The 16218-nt window shown below is 44.4% G+C and overlaps 1 protein-coding gene across 1 annotated transcript in view; it reads right to left on the reverse strand.

Annotated features, from left to right (window-relative positions):
• Positions 1 to 16218, reverse strand: part of clmpb (CXADR like membrane protein b) — a 72570-nt gene that overhangs the window by 16379 nt on the left and 39973 nt on the right. Inside the window, exon 2 of the mRNA XM_084559171.1 lies at positions 3882 to 4033. Within this exon, the coding sequence (XP_084415297.1) occupies positions 3882 to 4033 (152 nt within the window). The remainder of the gene's footprint in view (positions 1 to 3881; positions 4034 to 16218) is intronic.

Genomic DNA, 16218 nt, shown 5'->3' on the forward strand with positions numbered 1-16218 from the left:
AACGAACGAGACGATCTGAAATTTGGCTGTAGACAAGTATATCTGTAAACCTGTCCCGGAAAGCGTTCATTTTCTCTTCTCTGCCTGTTTGTGTCTTTACTTATTTCTGTCTTCTCTCTTTGTGCGTCTTTGGCTCTTTCTCTCTCTCTCTCTCTATCTCTCTCTTTCTCTCTCAGTCCGTACACATACACAAACACAAACAAACACAGCTGTCACAGTGGCCTATTACTCAGGGCAAGTGAGAGCCTGCAGATGGGGACTGCTAAATGCCGGTGCCACAGTGCATCAGCGCCCACGAAACAGGGGCACCTGCTGTGTGCACAGGTGACGACTGGCCATTTTCACACACGTATACCAAGGATTACAAACACCATCTAGCTTCTGAGCAAACACATTACGCGTCATGAATGCAAACAGACATACGTTACTGTGCCAAAGCTACCGGCGCAAAGCGACGCGGCTTGGCACCTAAACAAAGTTGGGCATGTTTTGAAAGTATCTGCCTATGGGCACACTTCCGCTGCCTTCATGAACTCTGGGAACGTATTCCTCACAGGTACGTGAGCGTAGACTGCGCCACATGTCTGTTTATGCTTCGGGTTATGTCTGGGTGTGTTCTGCACACAGGCGTGCGAGCCTGATATGTGAACGTGTCGGTGAGCGCGAGGAGCTTAAGACGCGTTTAGTGGAATGACCACAGGGTGTTAACATAAAGCAGTTTGCATTTAAAATGAGGTGGTTTGTTTATTTAATAAAAGTTGAAAATACTGTGTGGAGACATTTATGCATCATGCCTTGTCTGGCTTTTAAGATAACATAACGGAACCGGGAGTCTGCCTGTACGGTACTCATATGGTGATATACTCATATCTTTACACAAGATCAAGACAGACAGACAGACAGACAGACAGATAGACAAATAGATAGATAGATAGATAGATAGATGAACTGAAACTTCTTTTGAATTATTTCTAAATTTATTTGCACCATATGCATAATTCCTAACATAATATTCGGGACTAGGTCTCATAGCTGTCCGCCAATAATTTATGGTTTAATGTCGCAAATACAAAGGGACGAGAACAAAAATTTCTCTCTATTTATGAATATTTATCAGCTTGGTGCATAACAGTTGTTTTTGGTAATAAAGGGCAAACAATATGTTCAAAATTGAGTGCTGGAAGGACAGAACTGCACTGAACATCAACAGCATACAGCGAGCCCTGACTAACATGGCACCGCTGCTGGTGTCATGTTCCAAGAAATGATGATAATTTAAGCTAATAATTTCAGCTTTTTTGGACACTGCTTTTCCTTGGCGACAGGGAGTTCTGTGTGCAAAGCTGTCGCTATGGCAACACAGTATTTTGAATAACTATGTGAAAACCATGAGGGACACAGTTTGCTAATTGTCTAGGTTAATCTAGTCGGATCGTGTGCCCTTTGCCCGTCTGTGTCCTAAACACATGTAGCCTGTACATTTGCTATCAGAGGCTAAATGTTGACAAGATGCTCTTTCCTTCCCAGCAAGGGCTTCCAGCTGAACAAAAGAATGATTTATTCATTCCGCTACAGGCAAAGTCTCGTTCCTAATCAAAATTTCAGACGTTTGATTTTAATTAATGGTGCCTTCAATGTTATCTTCCCGTTAAATATTCATCGCAATGTGCCCCCCCATCCCCGCCACCCCCTTCCCGAATCATCAAAGCGTGAGACACTTGTTTTCCCCTTTCTTTCTTTCCTAGACCCTCTGTTTCCTCTCCACACTCTGATATTCTTTCCTTTCACATGGTGTTACACTTCTCTGCGCCTGCCAACACAACAGCGCACGAACGCACAGCCGCTAAAGAGGAATTTCTTCCTTCCGTGCTGGTGAGATTTTACGCTCTGTCTGGTATCAGATGCTACATTCACTTTGGGTGAAGAGAGGCAATGATTCAAAACCAATGAAACGATAGCAAAATGCCATCAGAGGCTGTGAGACACAAAACCAAGTTGGGGCCACTGACAGACTTCAGGACGGAGTTGTGTTGCTGCTGCTGCTGCTGCTGGAGGCTGCAAGACACGATGAGTCAGCTACCATCTATTGATTTCATTAGTGCCATTTTGCAGACATAGCAGTATGTGTGAGATAAATCATCTATGTGGAATTAAAAGGATGCCTCACTACATTTTTAAAACCAAAAACAGCATGAATTGTAAAACATTACCTGCAACTCTCTTATTTTTTATTGTAAGCCATATATTTTCTTTTATTTAGAATCCAAAAGACAGAGTAGCAGATTAATTATATCAAACACAAAAGTGATGTGAATTTTTTAGGCATGGGAGATGGAGCAAAGGGACCAGAAAGTAAACGGTCTAGTTGAGATTGCAGGATCATTGCGTGGGAGTTTTTTAAAGTTGTTCTTTGTGTTCACTGTTCTGTTTTACTATTTTAGTTCATTCATCCATCCATGTTCTCAATTTTTACTGTTTTACATATATATTGTGTCAATCTTTTTGCTTTGCTCCTGTATAAGCCAGTAAATAAATAAATGTGTTCTGTGATTCTAGACATATGACTCTTTGCTACTGCCAACAAGTGCACTTTTTTGGCACATGCATTAACAGGAATGTTGTGGTACACTGCAAGTAAAAAATAAGACCAAACTAATTTAGATAATTGTTAGGGACTCAAACAGCCCACCCAGGGCCCAAAGTATGGGTATATTGTGGGGAGCAAACCGTGGAGAGACCCATAAAGGCCTATAGTGAACTGCCCGCAGAAGCCCCACTTTGGGTGCCAAAGGGCATTTTTGTTACATAATGTAAGTGAAAGGAGTTAAGTCACATTTCGTTTTAGTTGTACATCATACATCATGTGTCTGACAGAACCCATACAGTTCTGTTTTAATGAGTCCAGCTGTCTAAACATGGTGGTGTAACAGCTTGGGTTTTATTCGTGCTATCTATCTATAAATTACAGCATTTCAACTATATTTCACTGCATTTTCAACCCGTGACTACAGTTGCACCCGTCTGTGTCCCACTGTGTCTGTGAATGCTGCACAGTCCACAGAGGGACCACCAAAGCTGCTGCTGCTGCTGCTGCTAACGTGCCGCTCATGCTACACCTTCTGTGCAGAGACGGTTTTTAATCCTACCACAGCAGCTGGCCGTTGGCGAACTAATGCGCGCTGAAGTATCTAGAGACTGTGCAGTCTTTGCTGAGGTTGTGTTAAGGAGAAACACCGCAGCAATGCAGGTCCGCCTGCTAGCCAGCATTAGCTTGGGTTAGCGGTTTCCAGCAGCATCCCTGCTCTTCAGGCTACAGTGCTCATTACATACGCTGCCCAGCCAACAACCGCGCCTGAGTTTGAAAGTGATGAAAACGTAATTAGGTTAATTAGGTTTTTTCACGTCTAGTTGTCCCAGTGTTTATGCCTTTGAAAAAGTTGAAAGGAGAAGGTCCAAGGTTACAGATATAAAAGGAGCGAGAGAACATTGGAGTGGTCCTTTGTGAACGCCACTAAAACTTGAAGTGCCACAGTAACTTCGGGCATTAACTTAATGTGCAACTATTATGGCTCCTGTTGGAAATCAATCAGCATGACCCAAATGGAGGAAAGATGGAGAATAGATAAAAAAAAAGTTTGTGTGCGAGAGAGAGAGAGGAGGAAAGAAAGTCAAGGGACAGATATATGTAAGGTAGATATGAAATACAGCAACAGGCAGAGATCCTGTGTTTTAGAACAAATGTTCCCATTATAGTTTTAGTAACAAGTTATTATTATCCAAGTCAGGATGAAGTACAAAGGCTACAAACATTTTCATCTCTTCATGTGTTTATATGATGATGATCTGTGATACAGTGGGAAATAAATTGAATCTGATCTTACCACTCTCTGTTTGGAATTCGGTTTCTGCAGTAGCCACTCGATGTCAAGGGAGCTGGACAATGGGAACTGGTGGTGGCATGGTAAGGTGGCATTGTCCCCAACGACCTTCTTCATCTCCGTCTGGGCCCCCACTGACAGCAGGCTGAATAGAACTGAGGGAGAGAAAGAGAGAGATGGGGAGAAGGAATTAAACGATGGGAGAGAGGTAGAGGCGTGTTGTAAGCGGGCACGAGCTCCATCTAAGCTTGAGGCAAGAAACAGATGCTGAGGATAGGAAGCAAAACCAACAGAGGACGAGGGAGAGGGGAATACGGCCCAAAATCCCAAAAGGGACAAGATGGGGATTGTGTTTATAGGAGTAAATGTTGGCCTAAGAGTTCAGGAAAGAGGATAACGATCTTTTCTATTTAGCATTCTTATTCATAGCAGCAGTTTTTTGAGTCACTTTTGCCGCTTCAGTTCCTCAAACTTTCCCTGGCCGCTTTCCCATTGACGATAAAGGTGGAAACCGCCTTGAGACACGGCTGCACATCTTCCGCAATATCCACAACTTCTGCGAATGGAACGTGTAATTAGAATAACACACATTCCGAAAACTCCCACAGCCTGCTCGGTCGAGATCTGTGGTTGCAGTAAAAAAGTAGCAGTAATTAGGAGTGTGCACAAGAGAGTGACTTTGGGCACTGGCCAGACTGTCAGGGCCTGTGTCTCAGTGGGGGAGCAGCGAGGCTAATTTATTGGAGGATGCAGGACAGCCCGGCAGGCTTGAGTGGAATTAGCCGGCGGCGTCACGAGGGGGGTTGCTGGAAGCCGAAACCGTGGATGGTGTGAGCGTTTAGATTGCGCGCGTCGAGGGGGGGTGGTGCACCGGTGAGATATTCGACTCCCTGCATTTGGTAGAAAGACTATACAATCCTGCAGAGCTCCGCTGAGTTTACACTCAAGTGCAACGTATATTTTTGGGCTCTACAACATTTAACTTAACTACATGCCTTTAATTTAACTGCTGAATAAGCCCACAGCTCCAGGGGACTTTGAGCGCTTAAAATAAAAGTTACCCAGCCTGGCAGATGATCATCTGAGGTGATATGCACAGGCTGTGTAAATATTAGTACTGCTTTCAGAATAGAAGATCATCACAGTGCGGGATACATATTTGAGTGATGAATATTGACAGGTGTTATGTCTGCAGTGGAGTGATTCAACCCAGAGATAGCAGACTGAAAAAATGCCACATGCTGTCAGATGTTCCACAGGAGGCCATTCGAATGCATCAGCACTCAGTGTCCAACTGTCGACGTGTTCACTGGTCCACCCTCACAGGAGCCGACGCCCCGTCCCATAAGTGATCTTTGGGCCAATGAAAATGTCAGCTCTGCGCTGTGAAACCAGTGAGTCAACGCCGATGCACTGAAACCACGTTTCCCCAAAGCACTCCACCCATACCAGTCACATCGTCAGGTGGATTTCAGCCCCCTTTTTTTCAAGTTTTGGTTTCAGCTCAGTCACTATTTTTCCAGAGCTCTGGGCTACTCGCTGTCAATCAAATTTAAAGTTTCCAACTGGCATTCACCAGTTGAATAGAGAGACAGGGAGAGTCGTTAGCTGTTTGCTGAGTGCTTCTGTGTCCCTTTGGCAGCCCAGGAATGGCAGGACGAATTGCTGAGGTCCTTCTGCTCAGTTGGCCCACCTGCTCACTTCAAATCGTTAGTCAGCAGAAAAATAAGGGCCACCCCTCCGCACAGAGGAGCTCCTACACCCTGAAGGTATCCCCGTTTATGACTTTTTAATGCAGCATTTGCAGGGTCATTCATCTTGTGGGCTCCCCACCAATATTGGTTTGGAAGTCAGGAACAAGAGAGAGAGAGAGAGAGAGAGAGAGAGAAAGAGAGAGAGAAAGAGAAAGAGAAAGAGAGAGCGGGCTTTGTGGCAGAATAAAGAATATCCAAGAGTGAGAGCGCCCAGACCATATGTGAGTGCGCAGCTGGTTGGCCCCAACGGTGTGAGGTAATGTTTGATGGTGGCATAGGAGTCTGCTGGGAGACCTACACCCACTTGTTCCCCTCAGCGCCTCCGGCTAGCCTGTGTAATCAGTGCTCCACACTCATCAGCATCCCGATAAGAGCTCCCTGCTTCCTTTCTCACCTTCCACCTCATCCTTAACTGCGCACTGCTTCAGCTCCAGGCTCTGTAAATGGAATCTTACTGCAATCTTTTCCCACATGAAGTACTTGACTTTCAACTAGCTGACATTAAATTGACCTTCAAAGAATTGCAGGGGTCACTTTGCTAACTTTGGCACTGTTTTGGTGTCAAAAACGTGCTCCATTGCTTAACAGTAAGGTTGATGCATTTCGGAGAAGAAAAACAACGATGAAAACTGTATTTATTTTTTACCTGAACCTATAACAAGTCAAAGGTTTTTGTTGTTTTTTACACAGTCACCGCTCCCCACTTCCCCACTTATTTTTGGTCTTGCAAGAGGGGCTTTTGTGCTGTGGAATGGATGACACAGTGCTTCCAAAATAAGCCTTGCCTTGATGTGAGTTTGAGCTCACATTTGGCTTGGCCTCATTCACCGTGTGCACAGCTGGGACATTTGGACGGCAAGACCCCATCATTTGTGTCAACATCGACTATGAGACACAACAGAATTCATCTCTGTGGCAGCTTTGCACACATAGTATGGAAATCCTGTTTGGATTTGGTTTGGGTTTATGTCCCTGGCTTTCCGTTTTCACAATAAAAACTGTGAACCACATTAGTTTCTGCCTAGATAACATATCTTGTCACAGGGGCGTGTCTTTCACGTGTATTTATGAGATTCCATAAGGACTTGGGAAAGGTCATCTAAATAAACACGGCCATACTGAGGGAGAGATACATGTGGAGAGGACTAGTGGAAGCCAGTGACATATCCCTGGCGATATCCTTCATTCCTCTTTCTCTTCCATTGTGTTTTCTCTCCCCCCCCCCCCCAGCTCCATTTGGCTCTGATTCATGCTTTCATTTGTGTCTAGGTTCAATCTTCACCCACAGAAAGAAAGGAAAGAATCATATCATAATTAACAAAAGAAAGTGGGCGCTAACAGCAGAGGTTTAGAAGGAGAGAGAGTGTGAGAGAGAGAAGGATAGACACATTTGACAAAGAGAGAGAGTGAGAGGCTAGGGTGAAATATGGAGGAACCAATTTCTATGAAAAGGCCCTAGGGGGAGTTGTGCTCCAGTAAATCCGCCTTACAGAGCCCTGCAATCTCATTATAGTGTAGCCAGTGAGACGGACAGACAGACAAACAAGACAGGCCTGGATCTTTCGCATTGCCCAAAGTCAAGCCCCATATCCCCTCAGTCAGCACATCGGTCTGGCCGGGGCCTTTGCCACGTCCAAAGCTTATGACCTCTGGTGCTCACACGCAGCAGATCAGAAAGAGCGGGGAATGAGGGAAAGGACAGAGAAAAATGGGGTTGAGGGAGGGGTGGGGGAGTGGTGCAATGCATTTTTTTTTTTTGAGCACTTACGGTAAGTCACTGGTGTGGAGGAAGGATTATACCACCACAATGGTGGTTTTAGACACAGGTTAGCAGATGCACAAAAGGGGGAAAAAGATTGGCGGTAACAGCATTTCATTTCTTCTGACAATTTCCTGCTGTGCACATTCAGGCTGCTCTTTCTGTGAAGAATACATGTGGATGCATGAATAACCGCTGGTGTGCATGATGTATGCTTTATGTGAACATATCCTCTATCACAATGCCACAACCACTGCTACCCATCCGCCTAATGGAGATGCAAGGGACTATCTTCTGCTGACTGTAAATCAGTGCCTGAGCGCAGAGTACACAGCTGTGTGAAACACACAGACTCAAGTCCCATTTGAGTGACGTTTACAGCCTCACTGCAGCAGGCAAAAGTAACAATCATCTCCCAGCCCTGCTAGTCTGTGCCAGCTCCAGAGCTGTTTATCCTCCGTCAGTCACAGGCTTATCAAGGAAAGATTGCATGAGCAGGAGAAAGAGAAAAGTTTTGGCCCTGATCGCCAACTCAATTGCAAATGCAAATACAATGCATTCATTGTCTTTGCTGTCACGGAGCTAGTTATTAGCTTTAACTTTATGACATGCTGAGAAGAGAATAAGACACAAGACATCAACAAAATACTGAAGGCTGGGCCTTCCCACACTCACACAGGCATGGTAATGTGGCCCAGATTTACAGATAGGTCACATCCTCCCCTTTCCCTTTTGTGGATATCTTCGAGGATTGGAGAACATTGAAAAAAGTCCTCAGATGTTTCAGCAAACAAGAGGCCGCCTCCAGTTGCTACAACAAACTCGGCGCATAGAAAAACAGCCTCCACGCAAGTACCACGCGAGAGTCCTTTATTCATCCAGTCAGAGCTTGCTTTTTAATTACAGTTTCTTAAGGGGTAAGTCTCTTTAACATGTAGCAAGTTATCATGCCCCATTAAAACACATGTTTTGCATATGGCTACACTACACCAGTCTCCTTGTAGTTTCAAGGTCCAACCCATGAATATATTGCTCCTGTGAAAATCAAAGGGGTTGTTTTTTCCCCCAACTGGAGGCTGGTTCTTTGAAGGGATAAAACCCCATAATCCTTCTTGCCTCACACCCAGCAGCCGATGTTACCTTCTGCTGACTCGGAGCTTTTGCCAGTAGCACTTTAGGCTAAGGTACATGGAATCATTAACAGGGACTGTGTGAAGAGCAAATAAGAGCCAACTGCCAATTAGCAATAGCTTACAAACAATTCCTGAATATAAAAGGTACAAAAACATCCACATTTTTACAACTTAATATTATGCCTCATTTTAATATCAGGCTGTTGTCCATTTATATGTACATCAATGCAACAAATAAGTATGAGGGCCATTAGATAAATGGGCAAACTGAAGCGCTGAGAGCCATCTTATTCATGTTCATCTGTGATGACTAATATTTAAATCCTGCTGGAGCAGTAATGCATTTGAAGAGGTAAAGAAGGAATGGAATCAATTACACAATAATCCCCTTTAACCTGGAGGGGGACGGCGAATGGAAAAAGCAAAGGACAACTGGGGGGGGATACCCATTAAGTCTGACTAGTGCAAGACCTTGTGGTAAATGCTCACCTTGTGTTGCTTTTATTGGTTTCATTAGCATCCCTTTCAAGGCCTTGTCATTGCTGTCATGTCGAGTGATAGCAACGCCATCCCGCTGACAGATCCCCAAAATAGATCTGAAATTAGTTTCACGACAAGCACTTTTAATTCCCCCAAAGTATTCTGCATTTTCCCTCAGCAAAATAAGGGAGCAGGGAGGAGATGGGAGAAAAAGCTAATTACACCATTTCCCCAGGGACCGAGAGAGTCAGTGAAACCTGCTTACAGTGCTAGACGCATCGTATCAGCGCTGCATCTGGTGGCATCACCCATACTCCTGGGTGTAGCCGTCCAGAGATGCTAAGGCTGCTTCATAAATCTTCTGGTTTTAGCCTGAAACTGTCCAAAGAGCACAAGCCTCTCATCAAGGGCTGCACTTCGCTCTGAAGTATCAACAGATTCAGTATTATGCGTGACAGAAGCTGCCTGTCAACTTGCACAATTTGGGTTTGGGCTCTTTACAAGTACTCCATTTACTGTGTATTCAAAGAGAAAAAGAACACCCAAGCACTGTGCATTTGTGCAAGCCGCCTGACTTTTGTGGCTTTTGCAAGCCAACACGTGACCGAGTGGAAAGAGTGACACACTGAAGACTTAGACAAACTCCAGCCTCATGCACGGAGGAAGCATTAGTTGTCATTGGCTGGAAGTTTTTTCTTTTAAAAAAACAAAAAAAATTTAAACCCATTCATCATTTTTGGTAAGGATAGTCCCCATTTAAAATGTTAATTACAGCAATGAATCTTACAGACTTCAGGATGACTTGGAGAATAATCTCTCGTAATGTGCGTGGTGTTACACCATTTAGAGGCATACACCGAGCTACAAAAAACACCATTCGAGATATTTTTTCCTTCCTTTAATGTGCTCAGACTGAACAAGGTCCAAATGTCAAATGGTCTGTTTTACACCAGATAACACGCTTCACTTTAATGGGGCTTGGACACTGACCTCTCTGCGCAACAAACGGATCCTCCCAACATCTGGCAAAGCCTAAACAAACCAGCGTGTGTTTGGACATTCGCTTTGTTCTGCATGAGCGTCTCCATATCGGAGATTATAGAATGGCATGCAGGAAAGAAGAGAGGGAGTTAACATCTTGCAGAAACTTATCACCAAGGTGACTGATGCTGTGTGTGTGTGTATGTAAAGGGCACGTCCTCCCTGCAGCACATGTTCACAGCCTGGAATAAACCTACTGTCCTCCACTGAGAAAACACAATTTAATGGAGGACAGAGGAGAATGAGTCCTTTTCCATATGAGGGAATTCACGCAAAAAAATAAATAAAATAAAATCATTCTGAATTAACACTTTTTTTTTGTTTTGCTGTTGCCAGGGACATTTTGCTGAAACTCGTTTTCACTAGCATGTGTCCAAGATTGAGGAGAAAACAATTGGTTGGTTTCGGAGCGGCAAGTCAGCAATGTGGGATATCAAAAGAAAACAGCTCCAAATCCGGTTAGACAAATTGCATTTGCTTTGACAGAAATCAGATTTGATTTCTCCTCACAAACAAAACTGTCTCTCTGTTCCCGTACAGAACCCTTTTCTTATTTCCCTTTATTCAACAAACATTTGCACCAGGGCTGAGCTTATTTCTTGATCTGAGTGGTTTTAAGGTACTTTAGGTATTTTGGTTAGGAAGGAGCTTGAGAATGAGAACGAAAAATATTCCCAACAGAGATCTCCAGCTTAGGTCCAGTCACTGCAGTATGGGTATCTCAGAGAAAGCATTTCTAGATGATCTGTATTCATTAAAACACTGGATAAGTAAGGGTTGCCTCATTGCTGATCTGAACTTTAGACCTCCCTGTTGCTCAATGGTATGGTGTGGTATGATATCATATCAGCTAAGCACTACTGGAATTTAGACAGATGTACAAGCTATGATATAAACAGCCATAAAGCCCGCACTGAACATGTAAACAACCGATTTATCCTACAGCTTTTCCTGGCACCATCAGGTATCTGTGGGTGCGGTTCCCTTTGCGCAAAACGTTCCTCCATTTCCCCAGTTATTTATGTGGTCTAATCTCAATTTGTAGCTGGCAAGCATGTGAATGAACTCCTCTCACATTGTTGAAGTGGCTGGACATGGGCACTGACCTCAGCGGATCAATACTTAATAAGCCTTTGTGCTGCCAAGTCCATTTTGCTGCAATCTGCAATTTTTTATGTCCATTAGGTTGAAAATAGAGCTGACTAGGTGTACGGTCACAGGAAGTGGAAAGCACTGGGGTCGCCCCAATGATGGATGCTTCACAATAGTGTGAGGCCGATGAAAACTTCACATGCTATCTACTTCATGCACTATAAAGTACTACACCCCTGGCTTTTATTAAATGCAATTCAATACCCCAGTGGTGTTTCAAAGAAGCATTTAACAACTTGTGGGAAGACAATAAATGGCACGTCGAGCTATATGGTTAGGTGGCACGTGACAAACAAGGAGAACAGGAAGAGAACAATACTAGGGTGAGTGCTATATTTGGAACAGCACTGACGTTTAGCTTTAAAGGAAATTAAAATACTTCCACTGGACAGTTAAGCACTGCATTTGAGAGCTCATAGTTGGGAGTGTGGGAGGATTCTGAACTCCTCTCTTATTCCTTTCCTGCTCCTCCTCGCCTCTCTGCACAGATTTATTTCCATTATTTAGGTCACTGCAAATATTTGTCTGATTATTTGTGACACTCGAAAGTCTAAGTTCACCTGGGGTTCCGTGGCAAAGCCTCTCTTCACAAATACACTAATATACTCCGCTGGATCCACAACACAATATGAACTGAGCAGAGCAGCTCCCATGTTGTACATTTCATCGGCTAATTGAAAACAGACGGGGCGCTAACCCGCTCTCTCCATCCGCCCTGCGCTAGAGCGCTGCGTCACTAATACAGTATATTAGAGTTGTCGCCAGTCCTGTGGTATGCATCTGACACGTAATTTTACTTGTTCGGTTAAGCGGAAAATAACGAAGCCTTATACGCAAATGACAGGACGGTGTTGCTGCAGCCACCGCTACAGCAGCTGCTGCTGCTGCAAAGGACAAAGAGGTAAGCTATCCATCTAAGCCCTTGACTGGGAAGGACACGTTGATGGCTGCCATTTCCCCAGAGGTGGGCAGATGTCAGGTCTGTTGTTGCAGCTGTATGCTGAAAGGTGTTGACTGGTGGGGTGGCCTCATGATGGCCGGAGTGGTGGCTCTATCACGGCCAGGGAGGTCAACAGAGGCAGCAAGGCTTCCAGGAAAGGCCTCACTTAGGCTCATTTAGGAGAGGTAATGGACCAACCTACCATCTGTCCTTATGATTAGCTAAGCCTATTCATGCAGGACACTAACCTTATCCCCTGCTGCGCGCACACACACGCATAATATACATCTATGCATTTCTATGCGAAATGGAACAAACACACAGACAGTATATTATGTACCTTTGGGCTGTATCTAATTAGAGTAGTGTATGGCTTAACATGATTTTGACAAGAGAGAGTTCATGATGGTTTAGATGTATCCTACGTACTAAAAGCTTCCCCATATTAAAGCAATGGTAGGTTTTTTCAAGTAAACTAAGTTTGTGTAAGTCTCTGTCTGCATGTTGCAAGCTAAACACACACACACGCACACAGACACACTTATCCAGACAAATACGCTTGGCCTTTGTGCTGCTCAGCGCCGCTCCTTCCCACCCTCCCACCCCCTCGTCTCGAAAAGGAATGCCCACGCGGCCACATCCGAGGGCGGAGAGAAGATTGAAACCAGATGAATGGAGCTTGGGTACAGCGTGCGCGCCGAGGCCATATTTCACTCCCCAAAGCCTGATTAAAACGAGGTGCGGCACTAGCTGGGCCGAGGCAGCTTATTCTGGCTCGGAGAAGGACATTTGCTTGCAGTGGCACCGTGGGCTAGGAGGAAACGGGGCGAAGGTCACAACTAAAGTCTCCTGAATGGGCTCACGTTATCTCAGCAGAGGTTTCCTTGAGAAAGCACAGAGACTTCTCACATTTGATCACAGATAAAATACATCCTCAGCCTTCAAGCTTTTAAATTTCGACTGCATTTGACTCTGCCTTTAAAAAAAATGGAAAAATTGTGCGTTTTGTAGGGTACAGTGGCTGTTACAGGGGATGCGTAAAGTAGGCCATCGCCGTGTGTTAACTGACGTGCCAAAGGAAATGAGGGCAAACTGCAAGAATTGTGGAGCGAGGACTATTAGCGTTATACAGAAGTTACTGTAGATGCAGAAACTGGATTAAAAATAAAAAAATAAAGCCCTGATACTACATTTTATCACTGTTAGTATGACTCCAAATTAGAAATCGTTAAAATACTAGACTTTGTACAGTGTTGGGGCACATTGTGGTGCCAAGAAACCCTCTTAGATAATGAACCTTTAAGAATATGTAACAAGTCCCATAAAGTCTTACTTTACTTTTGACTCTTACTTACAAGATAAGACTGCATTCTCAAGATCTTAAGTGGCATAATGCAACGGTGCAAACTCTGGACAAGAACTGACTTGGAAAGAGGAGGAAAAAAAAACAGCTAAACATGCTACGTGTTATTTCCTCCTGTCTATACGTGTTAGCGTGCTCACCCTGTCAGAGCGCCTTTACACCCATCGAGGTCATGTTATTGCGTGTATATGTGGTGTGGATGGTGGGAGACGGTGTCATTCGCATTCTTTCTGAGGAAATGGGCAGAGAGACTGAACGCAACAGACTGGGAGTCTGACTGCTGTAGGTGAGCGTCTGTTCTGGTGTGTGGAACTTAACACGAGTGTGACTGACTGATTAGCGGCCCGTTTTCGCCGACCGTCTGCGGCCGCCTCTCCTGCCGTAGCGAGGCAGAGAAGGAGAGTTTCGTACTGTTTTCCAGCGCCGACCGCCTTCCCCTTCCTCCCCGTGCAGCTGGTCGGCTGCACTCGCGACTCGATGCCAAACACACTCCCTTCTATCCCCCTGACATTTTAGCTATGTTACCGCTGAAAGAGCTGTGGCTCGCCTGCCTGCCGCCTGCCTGTACACATGAGTAAATAAAGCCCAGCTCATTTCATTTGGCCATAATGTTTAATCTACATTTGCTTGGTCAACGAGAGGTTAATCTCATTACCTTGTGCTAAATGGCATGCTCGGGCATCCTCTGACAAGACGAAGGCTAGACACAAGTTAATTAAAAGAGCAATTAAAAGAAGACAGTGAGTCCCACTGAACGGTGGTAATATGTTAGCTCCTTTGACACCCGCGCATTGACGTTGAATAACACTATTCTACTGTAGTCTGTCACTTATAACAAACCACCTTTCATGACAAACAAAGGAGACTAGTAGTAGTGGAACAATAGAAAAAGCCTATCCTGAGATTTGCTTGTTTTATGGTTGAACATGTGCTTCAAACTAACCTTTAGTGCCGGTTGTGGTCATACCTACTGTGAGTCGGCTTATTAAAATGCAAGCCCCGCCACAATACACACGCGCCTATTAAAAATCTTAATCAACTCCTACCGATTGTTAAAAACCCTGCACGCAATTAGTTGAGACCGGATTGGAGAGGGTTTAACTGCCTGCCATGAGTGAGGGGAACACATTACAGTGGTGCTTGGTAGCTGAGCTACACTGAGATGCTAAAAAGGAACAAATGAATAAAAATGAAAAATAAAAGAAGAAAAGTTGGGAGTTAGTTTAGATCACGAAAACGAATAAACAATGTACAGTATTCTCATAAACCAATTTACATAACCGCACTGACGGATCCTTTCTTCTTCTCACAAACTGAATTATAGAATATTTGCAGAGATGCCTAACAATGGAAGCTGGAAGCCTCGGTCTAGAAATACACTTTTTCATCTCAACCTCCATCTCTATGTACTGGTGCAAAAAAAAAAAGAAGAAAAAAACAATTATACAACCTACGAACAAGAATTCATAAACAACTATTCCTCTGCTTTACCTCCCACTAAAATACATTATACGGTTTCAAAACCATGACGCAGGAGGCAAGAATTCTCCTTCCACGTCATCTCCACAAGGGCCGTTAGCTTTTCGGTGTTCGGTGTCCTGTTAGCATACAGCACAGTGAGGGGAGCTGGGGAAATATCCTCCTAGCTGCCTGCCCTGTGGGCACCACTACCGGCTGCAGCCTCCCTCCAGATGAATCATAAACAAGTCCCCTGGCTTCCGTGACTTAATCCCCCATGACATCGCCACGGGGAGATGGAGGAAGAGGGAGCGGGGAGAAAGGAAAACATGCCCTGTGCTCAGCATTCAAGTGAATTAAACATTAGGATGAATGTGTATGAGGTGTATCTGAGGATATGTCATTGGGTTGAGGTAGTAATTTAAGAGATGACGGAATATGGATGCGGGGGCGGATATTTTGTGAGATGGGGTAAGTGGACTATATGTAATTTTTTTTTACTGCATGGAAGTTGCAGTCGCTCCATCGCAGGCTCTCTACTTTCTGGCCCCTCCTCTTTCTCCATGCGTGCATTATGTAAATTTATGTCCCGCAGTCCTTTCATTTAAATTTGGCCACACAGCTTAAGCTTGGGTAGTCTACAGAGTGTGGCAGCTAACACTATAATCAACATCACGCTCCTTTTAGGCATGAGAAATCATGCCCAGGAGGGAGAAATAAATGGATTTATTTTAGGAACCAGAATGTAGGATCTTAGGGCCAGACATGCTAAGTGCTTTGTCCCTTATGCATCAGCCCTAAGGCTGTATTTCCATCCTAATTAAACAAAGAACACGGTGCAGGAGGAAAACTGTGCAAGAGTGTGCTTTAACAGAAGTGGGAGCAGACTCGATTGATTTATTTTTTTTTTCTATGAAAGTTTGGGATATGATTCTCACTTTGCTGGCCGTCAGCAGGTTCCGCTGATGCAAGGAGCTTTTGTCTTGAGATTAATGAAAGACGTTCGGCCCTTTGGCATTTTGGATCCCACGCGAAGGTTAAAAACGGCCTCCGACCAGTGACAGGTTTATGGGGGTGCGCGGCTGAGAATGTCCAGTCAGGGAGGCAATTCTTCCAACCCACACTTTCTCTTCCATTTTCACCAACGCAACAAATAAATAAAAAAAACCTGTGTGATTATTTAAAACTGTTTTCTCTTATGCTGACAAATTAGACGTCAGTCTCCAAAATGTTAACGTGCACTTTTTGTCTTTTACCAAG

This window comes from Chelon labrosus (assembly GCF_963514085.1).
Source record: "Chelon labrosus genome assembly, chromosome: 13".
NCBI lineage: Eukaryota > Metazoa > Chordata > Actinopteri > Mugiliformes > Mugilidae > Chelon > Chelon labrosus.